Source organism: Lissotriton vulgaris, chromosome 9, assembly GCF_964263255.1.
Source record: "Lissotriton vulgaris chromosome 9, aLisVul1.2, whole genome shotgun sequence".
Classification (NCBI taxonomy): Eukaryota; Metazoa; Chordata; class Amphibia; order Caudata; family Salamandridae; genus Lissotriton; species Lissotriton vulgaris.
This window is the reverse complement of record NC_141697.1, coordinates 126,069,379-126,089,433: the sequence shown is the minus strand read 5'-3', so window position 1 is coordinate 126,089,433 and position 20,055 is coordinate 126,069,379. Positions and strand designations below refer to the sequence as shown.

Genomic DNA, 20,055 nt, shown 5'->3' with positions numbered 1-20,055 from the left:
GCTACATAAATTTGTTTCATGTATCATATGTCCTTTTTTAAATCACTGATACAACCATCAACTGGCCCCATGTAATGGATTGATTAATAGGAAAGGCATCAAATGCTTGAGTTAATCTGAAACACTGACAACTATTGAGGCTCATTCCACACCAGTGATCTTTAGCTTATCGATACAGATGTGGACAACCACGGACAGACCAATTTTGACCTTTCCCTAAAAGAAGCAGTCCAGCCCAACTTACTAGGCTATTTGTCTCTGAATGGGAGCAGAAGCTTCCTAGACATGTGTCCGCTTTAATGTGCATTATCAGCCGGTGCAGCCTGAGATCCTGTGGTATAGCTGCCAAAGGCCCCATGCCTAAACATGTCCATCATTTTTTAATCATGCCTGGTTTTTCATCCACATGCACTAACAATGCTGCATTTATAGTATCACATTTTTAATTAAATGTATGGATCTAGGTGCCATATGTACAAATGTCAAATTACCTCTGTCTCTTCTTAAAAAATGAAACTTCAAAGTTTCATTTTTTCTTTTTAAACACATCACGTTTTCCTTTAAGGTAAACGGTCTACATTAAAAATATGTTTTGATTTATGAAAAAGGAATCCCAGACATGGTGGTCTGCTGACACCAGCAGGCGACCAATCCTGTGACTGCCATGTAAATGTATGTATGTAAATGTATAGGCATTTATATAGCGCACTACTTACCCGTAGGGTCCCAAGGCGCTTCGACCGCTGCGAAACCCTTCCTGGCTTCCCTGAGAGATGGTCCCTTAATGGGTATCTCCAGGGTGAGACCAGGCATCCCCGGCGGTCTGGTGGGGCCGTTAGTGAAGATGAGGCAAGCTAATGCCCAGAGTTGCCGAGTGTGATCGCTGATAAGAGTGGGCACCGAGGCGAGAGAATTATCGAGTCCGCTGACCCTGGTCCAGAAACCTGCCGCGCCGGGAATCGAACCCTGGTCCCGGGCCGTCCTCTGCTCTCGGGTCTGCCGCCTCTAACCAGTGAGCCACACTACTTCACTTCTATTCTAATGGGTAGCAAATTGCGATCTACCTCATTAATATTCATGAAGTAGGCCGATTTGCGACCCCTTAAGAATTACTATTGAAAACTTTTAAAGCTTTCTTATATTGTGAATTGCGATCTCCTAATTGCGATTTAGTAAGATTCACAATTAGGAATTCGCAAATCCTAAATTTTGTACATGTGGCCCTAGGAGTCTAAGCAACCACAGACCTGTTGAATGAAAAGCAGGACTGGCGTTAGGTCACTCTCATGAACCAAAGCCTGTTAAAAGCAATTTAGTGACCATGACCAGGAAATGTGAACCTAACGTTCATATCATTAAAAAAACGTAAAGCAGTCAGCAATTTTGTGATCGTCAGCCTTCTAGATCAGAGGAAAAGACATTGGATGCAGACATAAAGGAATGGTGTGATAATCATGCACCGGCATGTAGGTTCAAGATACCACATTTTTTAAAAAACTAACCCAGTAGCTAGGAAAATATTTGCACAACTTTTTTTTACATTGTACTACAGATTACTTATAGCAATCCGGTCAAACAGTAGTTAACACTTTAACTATGCACAAAGGACACTGTTAAATACCACTCGATTTTTAAACACAATTTCTAAAGCAAGTGGATTTGCTAAATCTGTTCCCTGGTGGAGGCTCATCATCACAGACGATAACTGTTCAATAATTGTCCGGCAATTATATCTAGTGTGGACTCCATTTGTCAAGACTAAAACTTCTCTACATTACCACACCAAAGAGTCCCACACATATGCTCTGGGGTTCAGCCTAATGCGGTTGCTGTAGTAGCCCATGTGAGACAAACCAAAAAAGATCAATGTAGCGTGAGTAATGGGTAATTCCACAAACATATGGTTTGAACACTTAAGCTGGGCACTGCAGGACCACAGGTCTGGAACCTACTGAAATTTAAGACAACACAAAAGCAGGCAAGGAACGTAAGCAAGCCATTTGTCTCGTTTCGCACAATCATGCTCAATTAAGCTAAAACATTTCAGACATTAACAACAGAAATAGTGATCAGTCAAGCAGAGCGCTTGGTAGTCTATCCTTTAAAAGTCATTAACCACTCTGTATGCATATCTTGTAGGGGGATTTTCCTTTGTGGCGGGCGTATTTACCTGCAACAGGAAAAAGAAAAGACCATTTCACCTTTAGCCATAGACTCCAAGGTGGAGCATCGTTGTCTGTTGCTTGCAAATAGAAGTATTTGATAATAAGTGGACACCATTTCCCTGTAGGTCTGTTTTTGTGCATGTCGGCCAGTTAGAGCAAATACAAGGACCCAATGGAGGCCTGCTGGCCCAAGCCAAATAAGATAAGACATAGCACTATCAAAACACACTGGACTACGGAATATGTTGTGATCCATGTACACAACGCTATTGTACAAAAACATGTAGAAAATTAATACCGTATACGCTAAAAATGTGCACTTCTGCTCCATGCTTAAAACCAACTTCAAGTTCAATCCATGATGGAAGAAGGCACTGTATGGAACAACTAAAGGCATGTACCATCTATTGCAGTGTAGTCATATAAAACAAATCAATGTAATTCAGCTGGTTTGCAGTCCTTGTAATGCTACACGCAATTCTCAGCTGCGTGGAAGATTGCTGCAGTTATCGACAGCCCCATCAACTTGTGATCAAGGGTGCTCCAGACGCAAAGTTAAACTCTGGTTGTCTCGCATCACTGCAGAAAGTTTCTGCATGGGCCATGTCACTCAGTGGCCTCTTGGTAAGCTTTGCAGATTGTCAATAGCCTGCAGTGTTTCCTAATGCATCAAACACATGCTTCCCAAGATGGACTACCTCTTTGAGGAAGGTAATCCACTGCTTTGCTCACTGACAACCAGCCTTATTGTGGACAGCTAGGCGCTGGCCAGGACACATAAAAGTGCTGCACAGTCTTCATGTTGGCCACTTTCCCTACAGCAAAGTTGGACCTTTCGTGGTACGCGCCGTCGAGGGAAGGAAATAGCGGCTCTCTATTTCCCACAGCTTCTTGACTGACATGGTACTCAGTGGTGATGCTGCACTCTGTGAGTTCGGTGACAGGGACAGGAACTGCGTGGCGTAGTAGTTTATGTAGCTGGCTATTAACAGGGTCGCCTCAACAATCTGTCAAGAAAAAATGAAAAAAAATCATTGTACACGAGACAGCCTTCACTGGTGGGATTTATGACTTATTTTTTTACATTTTTCGTTTTTTTTTTAATCAAAAAGGGATAGGGTGAATACGATTTTTGTTTGATTTATGATCCTAACAGATACAATGGGCAGCACTATACTTTCAGAGGACCAAGGGCGGCTGCCAGGGCAATGTCACGTCCTTATGACCTCACTTTGGCATCTTGCTGCTCCTCCATGACATTACACTGGCAGTTGTCCTTAAAGTATTGTATTGGATTGTAATTGCATTTATATAGCGCTTACTACCCCTGACGAGGCGTATAAGCGCTTTTCCAGCGAGAAGCACGCTACTCCGAGACCCATAGAGGATTAGTGTTGAATTAGTATGGTAAAACATGCAAGTACATTTTAAGTGGTGGATAGGTTAGTCAGATATTTGGATTTGGAATGATAGTTGAAGGATAGAGGAGGAAAAAGGTTTGTATTTATATAGCGCTTGTTACCCCTGATGAGGTGTTAAAGCACGCTACTCAGGAAGCCCATAAAGGATTAGTAGTGAATTAATATGGTGAAATATGAAAGTAATTTCAGTGGTAGATATTAGTCAGTTATTTGCAGTGAGAAGAAAGGCGGGGGGATAAAAGAGGAAGAAAGGTTTGCATTCATATAGCACTTGTTACCCCTGATGGATGATGAAGCGCTTTTCTGGCCAGCAGCACGCTACTCTGGAACTGATAAGTATTAGTATTGAATTAGTATAATGAAACATGAAAGTAATTTTAGTGGTGGATATGTTAGTAAGTTATTTGGATTGAGAAGGGGGGTTGGGGAGGGGTAGAAAAGGGAAAAGGTTTGCATTTATATAGCGCTTGTAACCCTGATGGGGTGTTGAGACGCTTTATTAGTGAGTAGCACGCTAATCTGGAACCCATAAAGGATTAGTGGTGAATTAGTATAGTTGAATATGGATTTTGAGAAGTGAATATGTTAGTCTGTTAATTTTGATTGAAAAGGATAGTGGAGGGATAAAAGAGTGAAGGATTGTTTTATTTTTTTATTGTGGTCTTAGCAGTAGGCGGAGGCTTTTGGATGAGTAAAAAGGAGTTTTGGAGGGAAGGAGTCAAAGGGAAGAGTTTAGAAAGGTTTGTTTTAGGGGATCAGTATAGTAAAAGAAGTGTCAGATGATGCAAGGAGGGGTAGAGTAGGAGAGTCTAGAAAGGGTTATTTTGGGATCATTGTAGTGGTATGGGGTTTGGGATAAATGAGAGTGGATGTAGAAGATACATTGATAAATGTAAAGGGTGAGAGATAGGGTAGTGCATTGGAAAGAGTAGTAGAAAGAAGTGTGAGAGGAGTCAGAAGGTTGGGCTAGAAGAAATATTGAGAGAAGTCTAGGCTGAGAAATAGGGTAGTGCATTGGAAATGCTAAATTAGAAGAAAATGATAAATATATAGATCCATAAGTACATTTAAAGTATATAGATACATAAAGGAGGTAAGTATATGTAGATTAAAGATATTGATAGAGGCACAGGATGAGAAATAGGGTAGTGTATTGGATATGCTTTTTCAGGAGAAAAGTAACAGACACACAGATCAAAGTACATGGAAGGTACATAGATGTACAATGGAAGTAAGTACATGTAGACCGAAAATAATTTTTATTTATTATTATTATTTTTTCTCAACATAATTATTCTACATGTCTATACAAAAGCAATACACAAAGATAGGTACATAACTATAGTGAAAACAAATGTTTATATACAGAGGGATATGCTTTAAATTTCTCTATGCGTATGGTGCTTATGTGGGGAGGAGCCAATTACCCCCAGGTCCCTCCTGTCCTCGTTCCCTTCATAATAAACAGTTGAGATAAACTATCTTACAGACAGAAAAAAAGAAAAGCAGGAATGCTGGTACGCCCCTCCCTCTCCCTATAGGGAGTACATAAGGGTACAGTACCCAGCACGCCTCCTGTTCTTTTTTCTGTCTTCAACATGTTTTTTCTGCAGTTCCAGGAGCCGGTTGGCTCCTGGTGCCTACCTGTTGCTGGGCTTCGGGTGGAGCTGGTCTCTTCTGGGTTTCCCCTCCTGCCGGGCTCGAGGGGCTCCCTGAGTCTTCTTCCTGCCTGCCATTGGATTTTGGTCACGTGAAGGCTGGAGGGAGTGTTCGGCCGCGTCTCTGTCCTGCTGGGCTTGCTCGGAGAAGCGGCGCTGTTTCCTGTGACTCCAGTGGTGCGGCGGCCCTCCGCGGCTGGGGCGCTTCCTGCCGGGGTTTGCCTGACTTCCTTTGTGTGGTGCAGGAAGTCAGGCGTTTCGATGGTCGGCTGGCGGCAGTGTTGGTTGGAGGCTTGCTGGCTCTGCCCTCGTAAGTACCGCGTAGCGTTTTTTTCTTCTTTCCTCTATTTAAAGTGCTGTTCCCCTACGGTGCCTGCATTTCTTTGCTGTTTGGGCATTTTGTGGTGCTGATGCTTGTTTCCTCTGTGTGTGGAGAGTCCTGTGCGTCTCTGCTTAGGGCGCCTTTGCTGATACTTTCCTTCAGCGTTTTGCCTGCTGACCTTGGGCAGTCTTTGGTGGCTGTCTGGTTCTGCTGGGTTTTTCATCATGGGGAAGCACTCGAAGAAGAGCAGGCATGTTGTGGAGTCCTCATCTTCTTCTTCTTCTTCTTCTTCGTCCTCTCCTTCTCCTGCGAGGTCCAGGCATCGTGCCCATGGTGTTGATGCCAGATTGAAGAAGCTGATAAAGGAAACGTTGTTGGAGATGGGGGGTCCCCGGTCTAAGGGGTCGCGCTCCCTGTCCAAGTCCGGTGGTGTTCCGCGCCCTTCTTCTTCTTCTTCTTCTTCTTCTTCCTCTGGGTCGGAGGATGGTGATCTGGAGCATGATATTGTCAAGGGCAAATATGTGGATAAGGATATGCTGCCGGATTTGTTGGCAAATGTGAAGGAGAATATGGGGTTTCCTGCTGACTATGTCTCGGGTACTTCTGGAGGGTCCTTGCTTCGTCAGTTCCAGTGCGCTGCGCCTGCGGTTTTGCCTGTCCATCCTTGTGTCAGGGAGGTCTTGGATCGGGAGTGGAAGGATCCTGATCGTATTCTGCTTCCTCGCTTTATGGCGAAGCTCTATCCTCTTCAGGATATGGCGAAGGATTTGCCAGACTCTGTTCCTGTAGATTCTTTCGTGGCCAGTCTGGCGGGTCGCACTTCTTTGGCTGCGGATGCTGTAGTGCGGGATCCAGTGGACAAGAGGGTGGACGCTTCTCTGCGCAAGGCTTATTCTGGTTCACATCTGGCTCTGAGGGCGGGCATCTACGGGACTTATGTTGCTCAGTCCCTTCTTTCTGACTTGAAGACTTTGTATGGGTCCATGGATAATGCTACTGACTATTCTGCTGTCCTGGCCCATATTGAGCGTCAGGTGGAATTTACTTTGACGTGTCCTTCGATGTGGTGCGTGCTTCTGCCCTCTCGGGGGGGGGGGGGGGGGCGTGCGTGGCTGCTCGTAGGAACTTGGTCCTCAAGGATTGGAAGACTGATTCGGCCCAGAAGTCTGCTGCGCTGCGGTTGCCCTTTCAGGGTTCCATGTTGTTTGGGGCTGAATTGGAGGGCAAGCTTTATCGGCTTTTCAAGGAGAAGAAACATTCCTCCTCTTTCAAACTGCCCTCGGCTGCTCTGGCATTTTCTAAGCCTAAACCTTTCTTTCGCTCCTCTTCTCACGGACAATTTTCCAGGGGTCGAGGTCGCTTTCAGCCTGGACGGGGTTGGGACAAGAAAGCTAAGTCCCCCTCCTACGAAGCCTCGTTCCTGACTATCTGGGGTCCGAGGTCGGATCCTTGGTAGGTGGTCGGCTTCGGTTGTTTCTTCCGGCCTGGATGTCCTCCTGTTCAGACTTATGGGTCCTGGACGTGATCCGCTTGGGGTACCGTGTGGAGTTCTCCAGCCTGCCTCCGGACTCGGGGGTCCGTCCGACTCCTTGCCCATCCTGCCCATCCAAACGTGCGGAACTTTCTCTGGGGGTTCAGTCACTGTTGGACAAGGGGGCGGTTCGGGTGGTTAATCTGGGGGAGCGGGGTCGGGGGTTTTACTCCATCATTTTTCTGGTGCCCAAGGTGACTGGGGGGTTTCGCCTTGTTCTGGCTCTCAAGGCCCTGAACAAGTTTGTGCTGCAGATTCCATTCAAGATGGAGACTCTTCAGAAGGTTATTCCCCTGGTTTTCCGGGGTCATTACATGTGCACTCTGGACCTTCAGGATGCGTATTATCACGTGCCTGTCCATCCTCTCTCCAGTCCCTACCTTCGCTTTTGTCTTCTGGGGGTCCATTACCAGTATGTTGTTCTTCCTTTCGGCCTGAGGTCGGCTCCGAGGGTGTTTACCAAGGTGGTGGCTCCCTTGGTGGCTTTCTTGCACCTCCAGGGGATGATGGTTTATCCTTATCTGGACGATTGGCTCCTGCATGCTCCCTCAGCGGAGCGGTTGTTAGTGGATCAGGGGTTGGTGTGTGCGGCCTTGCGGGACCGTGGGTTCCTGTTAAACCTCCCCAAGTGTCAGCTTCTCCCCTCTCAGGACTTCCAGTTCATAGGGGCCCGTTTCCGCACGGATCTGAATCGTGTGTTCCTGCCCGTGGCTCGTGCTGTGACCCTGTGTGCGCTGGCTCGGCGGTTTCTTTTGGGTCGGTCCTTTCAGGTCCGTCTTTGGTTGCGCCTTCTGGGGTTGATGGCGGCCACGGTGTTCATGGTGCTTTGGGCGCGTTTCCATCTTCGTCCTCTTTGGTCCTACCTGTTGGCACGGTGGAATCCCTTGTCGGGGGACTTGTCCCTTTTGGTCCCTGTGTTTCTGTCGATCCTTCCGGCCCTGCGCTGGTGGTCTCTGCCGTCCAGTCTGGACGGGGGCTTGCCTCTGCAGTGTCCTCCTCCGGTGGTTCTTACGACGGATGCCAGCGCTTTGGGCTGGGGAGCGACTTTGGGGACGGAGTGCCTTCAGGGTCGGTGGTCCCTCCAGGAGGGTCGTCAGTCTTCGAACTGGCGGGAGTTGTCTGCTGTCCGGGGGTTTTGGCTCCTTCTGTTGGACCGGCATGTGTTGGTTCGGTCGGACAACTCGGTGACGGTGGCCTACTTAAATCACCAGGGCGGTATCCGTTCTCGGTCCCTGAACGCGGTGTTGTCCCCCTTGTTTTGCTGGGCGGAGGGCCATCTTTTGTCCCTGTTCATGTCCGGGGGTGGACATTGGGGTGGCGGATGCCCTCAGTCGTTTTTTTCCTGCCTCCCTGGAGTTGGCCTGGACTCCGGCGGCCTTTCTTCTGGTGTGCGGGAGGTTTGGTCTTCCCTTTCTGGACCTCTTTGCTTCCCGGCTCAATGCGCAGCTTCCCTGGTTCTTCTCCCGGATTCCTCAGGAGGGGTCTTGGGGGGTGGATGCTATGTCCCTTCCATGGCCTGCTCACCTGCTTTACGCGTTTCCCCCTCTGGTTCTGATTTCTCGCTTCCTGTCTTGCTTGATGGTGGAGGATCGGGATGTGGTGGTGCCTTTTGGGCCCGCAGGTCGTGGTTTCCCACTCTGCGGCTGTTGGCTGTTCAGGGTCCGTGGTTCTTCCCCTTCCCTCCGTCGAGATCCTCTCCGATGTTGCGTCGGCTGTCGGTTTGGCGGTTGAGAGGCTGGGGTGGCGTAGTAGGGGCCTCCCTGATCATTTAGCCTTGGCTATTCAACGGTCTCGGAAGCCTTCTACCCTTCAGTCCTTTGGTAGGCATTGGGGTAACTTTGAGCGTTGGTGTCTTGGCCTGGCGTTGTCCCCCTTGGTTTGTCCTTTGCCGGATGTTCTCCAGTTCCTTTGGGATGGGTTTGAGAAGCGGTTGTCTGTCTCGACTCTCCGGGCTCAATGGGCTGCTATACGGGCTTTTCGGGCGCCTTGGGGTAACCTTCCTGATGTTGATGGTTTGATTTCTCGCTTGTTGCGAAGTTTTGCGATTTCTCGCCCTGTGGTGCGTCCTTCTTTTCCTCTCTGGGATCTTCCCTTGGTTTTGAAGGTTTTGGTGGCTGCTCCCTTTGAGCCTTTGGAGGAGGTGGATATGAAGTTTGTCGCCCTGGTGGCTATCACCTCGGCTCGTCGCCTGGGGGAGCTGGGTGCCTTGATAGCTCGGGAGCTTTTTCTCTCCTTCTCTGCGGATGGGGTAGTTCTTAGTTTGATTCCTCTTTCGTGCCTAAGGTCTCCTCCCAATTTCACCGTTCTCAGGAGCTGGTTCTGCCGGCTTTGGATTCTGCTCAGGTGGACGTGGATGATCTTCCCTGGCCCTTGCTGGATGTTTGCCGGGCTTTGAGGGCCTATGTTGACCGGACCCGTGCCTTTCGGCTTTCTGACTCCCTGTTTGTCTCTTTTGGTGCTGTCTCCCGGGGTCGTCGTGCTTCCTCTTCTTCCATTGGGCGTTGGTTGAAGCAGGTTATTGTGCTTGCCTATTCTCTTTCGAGTTCTCCTCCCCCGGCTGGGGTTCAGGGGCGTTCGACTCGGGGGATGGCTGCTTCCTGGGCGGAGGTTCGTGGGGTGTCCCTTTCGGAGATTTGTAGGGCGTCTGCTAATACCTTTGTTAGCCATTACCGTATCCAGAATGTTCTGGAAGAGGACACTAACTTTGGTTTGGTGGTTCTTAGGGCTGTGTGTTCCTGATTGCCCTTCTTTTCTTTTCATGTGCTGTTCTTTTCCATAAATTGCTGGGTTTTGCTGTGCTGCTGTGTCCTGGTGGTTTGTTGTTTGATGATGGCTGGTTGCTGCTTGGGTATTCTCAACTGTTTATTATGAAGGGGACGAGGACAGGAGGGACCTGGGGGTAATGTCCTATTACTTACCGGTAATCTTCATTACTCCTGGTCCCGTTGTCCTCGTCCACTTCATACCATCCCTCCCTCCCTCCCGGGCTTTCCGGCCCTCATCTTGGGCTTGGTGGTTCAGGAGGCATGCTGGGTACTGACACTTATGTACTCCCTATAGGGAGAGGGAGGGGCGTACCAGCATTCCTGCTTTTCTTTTTTTCTGTCTGTAAGATAGGTTATCTCAACTGTTTATTATGAAGGGGACGAGGACAACGGGACCAGGAGTAATTAAGATTACCGGTAAGTAATAGGACATTCTTGAGTAGTTTTCTGAAGATAAGGTGGTTGTCGGTGGATCTTATGTTGGGGGTAAAGAGTTCCATAGTTTGGCTGCTTGAACAGAGAAGGATGTGCCACCCATGGTTTTTTTCTTGTATCTTGGTACTTTGAGGCAAGATGCTCCTTTAGAGTTGAAGGAGTATTTGCGTGTCATCTGCATAGTTATAGCAGGAGAGGTGAAATTTATTGATCAGTACTGGTAATGACTTCATGTAGATGTTGAAAAGCATGGGCAAGATGATAAAACCTTGAGGGACCCCTGCTTTTGTGGAGTACGGTTTGGACGAGAAAGGTGAGGTATGGATGACATTCGTTCCGTTTCGAAGGTGGGACGCGATCCAGTCTAGAGCAGTTCCCTTTATGCCGGCTTCATAGAGTCTTTGTTTCAGAGTGTCATGGTCAACCATGTCAAAGGCAGCTGAGAGGTCCAATAGGAGTAGCGCAGCAACCCCGTTGCAGTCAACTGTATTCTTCAGGTCATCCCAGATGGCAAGGAGGGCAGATTCAGTGCCTCTTCCCGGACGGAATCCTGTTTGGAAGTCTGAATGTATGTCATTCTCTTCAATGATTTTTGTGATATCTGGGTGAACGCTGCTCTTTCTATTAGTTTGCCCAGGAGAGGTTCATTTGTAATGGGTCTGTAGTTGTCAGGGTTCAGCGGGTCCAAGTTTGTTTTCTTCAGTAAAGGGCGTATGTGTGATTTTTTGAGTTCTGGAAATATTCCGGTAGTGAAGGAATCGTTGATAGCAGAGGTTGTTAAAATAATTGTTTTGAAAGTGTGTGGTGAATAGGGGTCAGAAGGGCTGCCGGCAGGCCTGCTTGCTTTGACCAGGTCCATAAATTCATCGTGTGAGATGTGTTGGAAGAAACGGAGATGCTTGGTTAGAGTATTCTTGGATTGTTGTTTTGTACAAGGGTTAGTGCTGGTGATTTGTTTCTGTTTTAAGTAAGAGTCCAATGTGTCTGCTTTGTCTGTGTAATGATTTGCCAGTTTGTCTGTGAAATCTTGAGTAACAATTTGGTTTGCGAAATTCAGAGTATTTTATAGAATTCTTTATTTGCACATTTAGCGTTTTGAATTTTGTCTGAATAGTACCTTTTCTTAGAATTTTTGATAGCTGACTTGTATAATCTGTTCATTTTTTGTAGGTGAAATTTGTGTTTGGCGTTAGATTTGAGCCAGGTACGTTGCAGCTTTCTAATTTGTTGTTTTATGTCTTTTATTTCAATGTTTCTTCAAGGCGCTTTTTTTCTTTTGTTCTGTTGTGTTGTTTTGAGTAGGATCAAGATGTCAAAAGCTTCCTGTAGCCACTCATATAGATTTTGAACAGAATTTATTGTTTCCAGATTTGTAATTGATGTTAGTTGTATTTCTACAAATTGAGTTTGTTCCACGGCCGATAGGTGGATGGATGTAAGGTAGTTTTAAGTGAGTCGCTTAGTGTTGTTTTATGTTGGAAAGCAAGCAAGCGGTGGTCTGACCATGTGACTGGAGTTATAGTTTGAAAGGTAACTAGTTCAGTATTTGCAAAAATGACATCTAGGATATGTCCAGCGGTGTGTGTCGGTTTGTGGACAATCTGATGCAGGTTCAGTGCATCTAGGCCAGGGATTATTGTTTTTGGATGGGTCATATTGGGTTTGTCAAACCAAATATTGAGGTCACCCAGAAAGCATAGGTTGGAGTGTATTGTTATCTGGTTTGAAAATGTGTTTAGAAGTGCGTCTGGGATTGTCGCCTTGCTAGGTGGAGGTCTGTAAAGGAGCAGGAAGTTACAGGAGGAAGACGGTGTAGGATTGCATCTTGTTAGAAGAGCCTCACAATTCTTCATTTAAAAAAAAAAAAAATTATTGAGCATTTCAAAACAATACATCCGGCATACCATGCCATATTGCAGCATACATATATACACAGATGTGAACATAAAAGCATAAAGCAAACCAATAATCAACATAGTCAACAGAAAATCAGCTGTAGTTGTACAAGAATTACCCATGGTCAGTGTGGAGTTAGCAGACACTCATTCGTATCCGACAATGCAATCCGCATAGCAAGGTGGGCCATTAGCAGTCTCGGCTCCCCCAGATCTTCATTAGATGGACAATCTGAATCCAGTTCTTGTCGGGCCATAAGACATTCCCTTAAAGGAGCTTATATGTCCTTAGGCCTGGAAGAAGCCGGTAGCTCCTCTGCATACAGTTCAAGTTGTTCTCTGCAATAGACCATGTCCTTCAACCACAATTCAACTTTAGGGCTCTGGCGGCTGTCCCATGTGAAGAGTACCCTTCTTTTTGCCAGCAGCAGGGCCACTCTCACAAACCTCCCCAGTACAGCTTTAGCATGAGGGACGTATCCTAAGAGGCAGGCTAGCGGTGCGCACTGAATTTCCAGACCTGTCATAGTGCCAATAGGAGCGAGCACCCCCTCCCAGTATTGAAGCACTAGACCACATGGAAATGCTAGATGACAGAAGTCTGCACTAACCTGCCCACATCTCTTACAGCAATCCGATTCTCGCAGACCCATTCTATACAAATTTTCAGGCGTATAGTACATCTGATGTATATATTTCAGGTGTATAATCCTCAAGTTATTGTTGGAGGTAAATTGTCCCGTCAGTGCACATATGTGTCCCCAGACTATGTCTGTGATGGGAGGGGGGGGGGGGGGGGGGGACAATGACTACAGTGTTCCAAGCTGTGATCATCTCCAGGGGGAGTTTCGTCTTGTATGGTCTTGTACAGTTTGGTAACTAGCTTTTTCTGAAGGGGAGACACTATCACTAATTGTATGGCATGTAACATCATTGGCTCGTCAGGGAAAGAGGTGTAATGATCCTGTATGGTCCTACGCAATCTATAGCAGGTGTATTGAAAGAGTAGTGTGGGGTGCTGTATATACTCTAAATATCCCCCTTTGAGGTATTTCCCACACTGAAGGATACAAATCCTTCAGTGTTGTGATACCTACATCCCGTAGAGCAGCGATGGGGCCACTCTCCTGCGCCACTGACAAAGCGGCATGCCCAGCTATGGGCATGGCAGGCGCGTATATAGGTAACTTCTGTGTGCGCTTCCCAATTTCCTGCCATGCTGCAATAGTGGAGTCCAATGTGATAATCTCTATTCTTGGTGTACGTCTGGCAGTGTGAGTGACAATACCATGCAGTGGTACCGGGTGAGCGTCTCCCTGCTCCACTGCCACATGTGGTTTAAACCAGAAATAGGCATATTGCGCCTGACCGCATAGAAAGTATGCATAAAAACCCGGGGCTCCAAACCCTCCCCTTTGGAATGGCAATGTCAGCCTACGCCAACTGAGTCTCGGCTGCTTATTCCCCCAGACTATTCGTAGCAGCTGTGTCTGTAGTGTTTTAAAAAAATATTTGGTCGGTGATATAGGTATATTACTAAATAAGTATAGAAACTTTGGCAGCACAATCATCTTAATTAAAGCGATGCGGTCTGCCAGGGAAAGTGGTAGGCTAGCCCAGCGATGCACTTGCTGCACTACGGAAGTGTATGCGTGGCCATAGTTTTCCCTGATCACCACCTCCTGGTCACGATGTAGCCACACCCCCAGGTATTTGACAGGTTCTACAGACCATAACAAAGGGTATTCCACTTGAGGCTGAGCAGTGATGCTCGTTAGGGGAATAATAATGGACTTGTTCCAGTTGTTCTGGAGACCGGAGAACACGCCAAATCTAACATATTCACGTAACACCTGCTAAAGATATCGCTGCGGTTCTCGAATGTACAGGACCATATCGTCCGCGTATAGTGAGATTCCAACCGGACGATTGTCAAAATTAAGTGCGGTCTCCCTGTGACCCTGCAGAATTCTACATGCCAGGGGCTCTAAGGCAATGGCAAAGAGCAAGGGAGATGAGGGACACCCCTGTCTCGTGCCATGGTCTATCTTAAAGGGTTACGAGGTGAGTCCCCCACTCTAACCCTTGCCGAAGCGTCGGCGTATAGTATTTGTATCCACTGAAGAAAAACAGGGGGAAACCCCATCCGGCGAAGGATATACCACAAATACCCCCTTTCTATGGAGTTGAATGCTTTTGCAGCATCAAGCGAAGATAGTCCTCAGATTCAGGGAAGTGGAGCGTTCCGGGATAAACCCAGACTGGTCCGGGAGGGTAAGTAAGGGCATTAAAGGCAGCAATTTGGTGGCCAAGATTTTAGCTAATATTTTCGCGTCCAGATTAATCAGAGACAGAGGACGATAGGACTCACATTTGTCGGGGGACTTATCCTTTTTTAACAAAGTAATAATGAGGGCCTGCCTTAGTGATGGCGGGAGCACCCTTATCTCATGAGCCTCCGCATACATTTCCAATAGTTTTGGCACCAGCAAATCGGCGAAAGATTTATAAAATTCTGTGGTGAGGCCATCTGGCCCCGGCGCCTTATTGTTGGGCAACGCCTGAATAGCCTCCCTGACATCTTCCTCAGTGAGGGGTAAATCTAGGTATTTTCTATGTATGTCTGATAGCCAAGCGCATGCTGTATCTACAAGGTATTCATCCAGAGCTTCTGCAGTCGCCCTCCGCAGGAAGTGTATGTGGAAGCATAAAACGTTCTAAATTGTTCCACTATTGATTGTTGAGAACAGTGCCTCTCCCCGTCTGAGTCTATAATATGGTCTACTGGAGGGTTATCAGATCTATCACGCAATCCCTATTTGCTAGAATTCTACCCAGCCTTCCTCCCTCCCCATACGCTCTGGCCACATGCCGCTTAGATAGATATTTTATTTCTACATCTGCTAATGAATTATATTCTTCGATGTGTTCTCGTATTTGGGCCAAGGCATCCCGTGATGGTGCAAGGTTGTAATGGTTTTCTAGGGTCTCGAGTTGTTGTTCTAATGCATACAATTGTGACCTGGGATCTCGGAGGAACCCTGCAGAAGTGCTGATACACCCCCCCCCTAATTGTTACTTTAAAAGCTTCCCAAAGGACCGCCTGGCTATCCACCGACCCCTCATTGTGCTCGAAGTATTGTATGATAGCCATCCTGATAGCCTCGGTGTAGGTTGGGTCTGTAAGAGCATCCGCTCTGAAGCACCAAGTAAAAGATCTATGCATTTTCTTTTTTTTTTTTTTAATTTTTTGAAAACCTTTATTCAGAGCAGAGCACACAGCTATTCAGCCTGACATCCCGGAGGCAAGGCAGCATGGGCAACAGGAGAGTAGTAGTGCAAAAAGATCCAAACATAATCATCGAAGGTTATTTTTATATTAAGATAAAGAATTCAACAAAAGAGTGCCCGAGGGCGCGAAAAATGGCAATGGAGTCAATGTGAATCAGGGCGTCAGGGACGGGTAGGGGAGGAAAAGCAGGGAAGCGATCATCAAGGAGAGGATGTCTGGATGGGAAGGAGGGGGGGGGGGAGGACACCAGGAAAATGCAGTACATCAGAGCTCAGTTGGTGTTGCAGGTCAGGGTGACACATGATCATCCAGAGAGACTGGTTCAGGTGGCAAACATACGTCTCCCCTATGGAGAAGTGTGGCTCAGGGGTTAGAGGCGGCAGACCCGGAAGCTGAGATCGGCCCTGGACCAGGGTTCAATTCCCCGCCTCGGCGGGTCTTGGGCTCAAAAATTCCACGGACTCGATAATTCTCGCTCCGGTGCCTTCTCGACTCACGGGTTCACACTCTGCGACTCTGGGCAATAGCTTGCTTAATCTCCACCTTGGCCCCTCGCGGCGGGATGCCTGGCTTTCACCTTGTGGATACCCTGCCGGGGTTATCTCACAGGGGAATACCAGGACGGGTTCCCTAAGCAAGCGCCGGGAAACCCTTTGTGGGTAGCTGTGCGCTATATAAGCTCAAATACATTTACATTTACATTCATTCCAAGCCCCCCACACTTTATTCCAAGTTTGAGGTCTCCCTCTTGCCACATAGACTGTCTTCTCCCGGAACATGCACCAGTCCATGTTGGCCTTCCATTGTACCACCAGGGGGGCCGTGCCCGCACCCCACTTCTGAGCAATGTCCCTTTTGGCCACCATGTTCCCAAGGGTCACCCACCTAGTCTGCGCTGCGCTGTGGTCAGAAGGCTCCCATACGTTCAGAAGGCATCTACGAGCTTCCGCGTGAACAATCACGCCAGTAACTTCTTCCATGATTCGGTGCACCCTCCTCCAGTAGGAGGCTATTACGGGGCATTCCCAAAGGATGTGTAGAAAAGTGGCGAGGGCCCCGCAACCTCTGCGGCAGAGTCCGTCAGGCGAATGTCCCATGCGCATCAATCGGGGCCCCGTCATATACACCCGGTGCAAGATCTTGAACTGCACGAGGCGGAGACGGGAGGAAATTGCAACCTCCTTAGGGGAGGAAATTGCGCTCTGCCAATCTTCATCGTCAAGTTCAAGGCCATCCGCCACCCACTGGTCCCGCAAGCCAAGGAGGAGATCTGTGCGTACGTTTATCAATTTCTTATATGACAGGGAGATCGCGCTGTCCGGCATGTGCCCATCCAATATCCTGTCCTCCAGAGGGGAACTTTCAGGAACATCGCCGTCTGGCGGTGTGGCCGAGAGCAGCGCGTGCCTCAGCTGAGCGTAACGGAAAAACTCTGTCGCACCCAGTTGGTATTCGGTTTGCAGCTGGGGGAAGGTCTTAATCGAGCCCTTGGAAAGCATGTCCTCAACTCTGCTGATTCCGATTAGGTCCCATTTATCAAACCCCTTGGTGTGACACAGTCTACCCAGGATGTCCGAATCAAAAAGGGGAGTGAACCTAGTGAGTCTGCCTTGCCAACCATGCGCCTTGGTGACCGCCCGCCAAGTGTGGATCGCCGTCCGTGTAGGGCCCGTCAACCGTCGGTCGAAGGACTTCGAGTATAGGGCCCGATAATAGTTGCCGTCACCCATTAGCCACCTATCCATGGCATAGCCGGGACTACCCACAGGGCCATAGAACCCGTGGTTGAGGGCAGCAAGTTGAGAGGACCAGTAGTAGCGGCGCACGTCCGGGAGGGCAATGCCGCCGTCGTACCATGGTAGCGTGAGTTTATGGATGGCAACACGAGGTCGACCGTCCCAGAGAAGGGTTCGCAGGAGGCCTTCGAGGTCTCGGAAGTAGCGCGCCAGGACCGGATCTTGGGCGTTCTGCAGGGCGTACAAGAACCTGGGCAGGGACATCATCTTAAACAACGCAGCACGGCCAAGGAGAGAGAGCGAGAGCCTGCGCCAGCTGTCCACATCGCGCTGCAGACGCTGGAGAGGAGGGAGTAAGTTGAGGTCGTACCGTAACTTGGGATTGCCGGAGATGTAAATTCCCAAGTACTTGAAGCCACGTACGGCAATCTGAATGTTGCAGCCCCTGGGAAGTCGTGGAGTATCTCCTTTAAGGACGTAAAGGAACGACTTGGCCCAGTTTATAATCAGACCAGAATAACGTCCGAAGAGTCTGAGTACGTCACAGGCCACGATGAGGGACTTGCAGGGGGAAGTCAAATAAAGTAAGATGTCATCGGCATACAAGGATACCCTGTCTTCAAAACCAGGGGCCCAAGTAATACCGTGTAAATCAGGATGCACACGCAGTAGGGCTGCGAGCGGTTCAAGGGCCAAGGCGAACAGAAGGGGCGACAGGGGACAACCCTGTCTAGTGCTCCGATGTAAGGGGAATGGCGTCGACAGGCGGCCGTTGACCGTGACATTGGCCATCGGTTCAGCGTACAGTAGCTTCACCCAGCTCACAAAAACCGGCCCAAATCCGAGTTTGGACAGCACTGCCCAGAGGTATGGCCACTCGAGAGAATCGAAAGCCATCGTGGCGTCAAGGGACGCGAGGACAGCTGGCTCTTCGAGGGTGTGGGCTCTAGCCATGACACCGTGAAGGCGGTGCAGATTGAGGGCGGTATTCCGGTGGGGGATGAAGCCAGACTGGTCAGGGTGCGCGAGGTCGCCAATGACACCAATCAGCCGGTTGGCGAGCAACTTGGCGAGGACCTTGGGTTTCACATTCAGGAGAGAGATAGGACGGTGCGATCGGCAGACGTCTCGCGGTTTACCCTCCTTGTGGATGACCACAATAGTGGCCAACCTTTGATCCAGGGGGAGGCGGCCAATCTCAAAGGATTCCAGGAACATTTTTCGCAGGTGCGGAGACACCGCGTCCGGGCGGATTTTATACAGTTCAACCGGGATGCCGTTAGGCCCGGAGGCCTTACCTGTCCGTAAGGAACGGATCGCCAAAGCAATCTTGTCAGCGGTGATCTCTCTGTCCAAGTCCGCGCTTTCGTCCTCGGAAAGACAGGGAAGATCAATACCCGAGAGGAAAGCCGACGAGTCCGCCTCAGAAAAGTCCCAAGCGGACTCATAGACCCCCCGAAAGTAGCTAGCGAAGGAGTCGACAATGGCACTCGGGTCCGTAAGGACCACCCCGTCGTCCCCCAAGAGTTCAGGCACCACTCGGCTGGCCATCTCCCTCCTGTCCAACCAAGCTAGCAACTTCCCAGCCTTGTCGCCTACATCATAGACACGGCCCTGCTGTTCTCTAGCCAGAGTGAGTGCGGCATTCGTGGCAAGATCGTGGTATTCCGCTTGCTTCAGCGAGAGGGTATGCAAAATCGAGGGGTCTGGCTCGGGCCCCAGCTGGGACTCGAGACTCAAGACCTCTTGCTCAACATTCAGCAAGTCGGAATCCCTAGCCCGACGGGCCTCCGCAATGAGCGCCTGGGCCTCACCCCGGAGCACCGTCTTAAAGGCCTCCCACAACGTAACGGCCGATCCAACCGAGCCCACGTTTTCAGCAAAATAAAGGTCAATGGCTTTGGCCAGGAGGGAGCGGGTCTTGATGTTGCGGAAATACCACAGATTGATCGTGGCCGGTCGCTCCGACAAGACCACGCCAAAGTCGAAGGAGACCCACAACGGGGAGTGATCAGAAATGCCCCGCGCTAAGAAGCGGGCTTCGGAAACGGCTGATGCGTGCGATGCCAGTGTAAGGATGTAGTCAATGCGGGAAAGACTCCCATGTGCACCCGAGAGAAAGGAGAATTGACGGAGTGTCGGATGTAGAAGACGCCAGCCGTCCACCAGGCCCATAGATTCAAGAAAGGAGGGCAACCACATCTGTGGGCTACGTAGGTCCCGAGGCGGTTGGCGATCAAGCAGACCAGAGCAAACCGAGTTAAAGTCACCCCCCACTATTAACAGGCCAGCCGACATAGACAAAATGGCACCACCAAGGTCCTGAAAAGTACTGGATTGCAACCCCGGGGGGACGTATACAGAAAACAACGTAAGGGAACGCCCTTCCCATCTACCCGCCACGGCAGCGTAACGCCCCCTGTCGTCAATCATGGTGACATCTATCTCTAGGGGAAGGGACGCGCGCATGAGGATGCCCGCCCCCCGGGAACCGGAAGAGAACCCCGAATGAGTCACCATTTTGTATCCTTTGCGATTTAAAGCTTTACACGTATTCCCCACCAAATGTGTCTCCTGAAGGAGGACAATATCAGGCATGTGACGTTTGATCAGTTGTATCACCACCCCTCTTTTAACTCGGTCACCCAACCCGTTAACATTCCAACTGAGGATTCTCAACTTCCTACCCCCCATCACCCCGCAGCCCGCCCCACCCAGTCCCATAAGACACCAATCTCAAATACAGTTCAGGAGCATAGATGACCCATTGCCAAACAGAGAAAAGAAAGGAAAAACCAGCAAACAAGATAACTCTTCCCAACATACCCCCCACCC

The 20,055-nt window shown here is 49.0% G+C and overlaps 1 protein-coding gene across 1 annotated transcript in view; it reads right to left on the bottom strand.

Annotated features, from left to right (window-relative positions):
* Nucleotides 1–832: 832 nt before the first annotated feature.
* Nucleotides 833–20,055, bottom strand: part of PLEKHH1 (pleckstrin homology, MyTH4 and FERM domain containing H1) — a 301,189-nt gene continuing 281,966 nt past the window's right edge. The window contains exon 29 of the mRNA XM_086937161.1: nucleotides 833–3,172. Within this exon, the coding sequence (XP_086793287.1) occupies nucleotides 2,981–3,172 (192 nt within the window). The 3' untranslated portion in view covers nucleotides 833–2,980. The remainder of the gene's footprint in view (nucleotides 3,173–20,055) is intronic.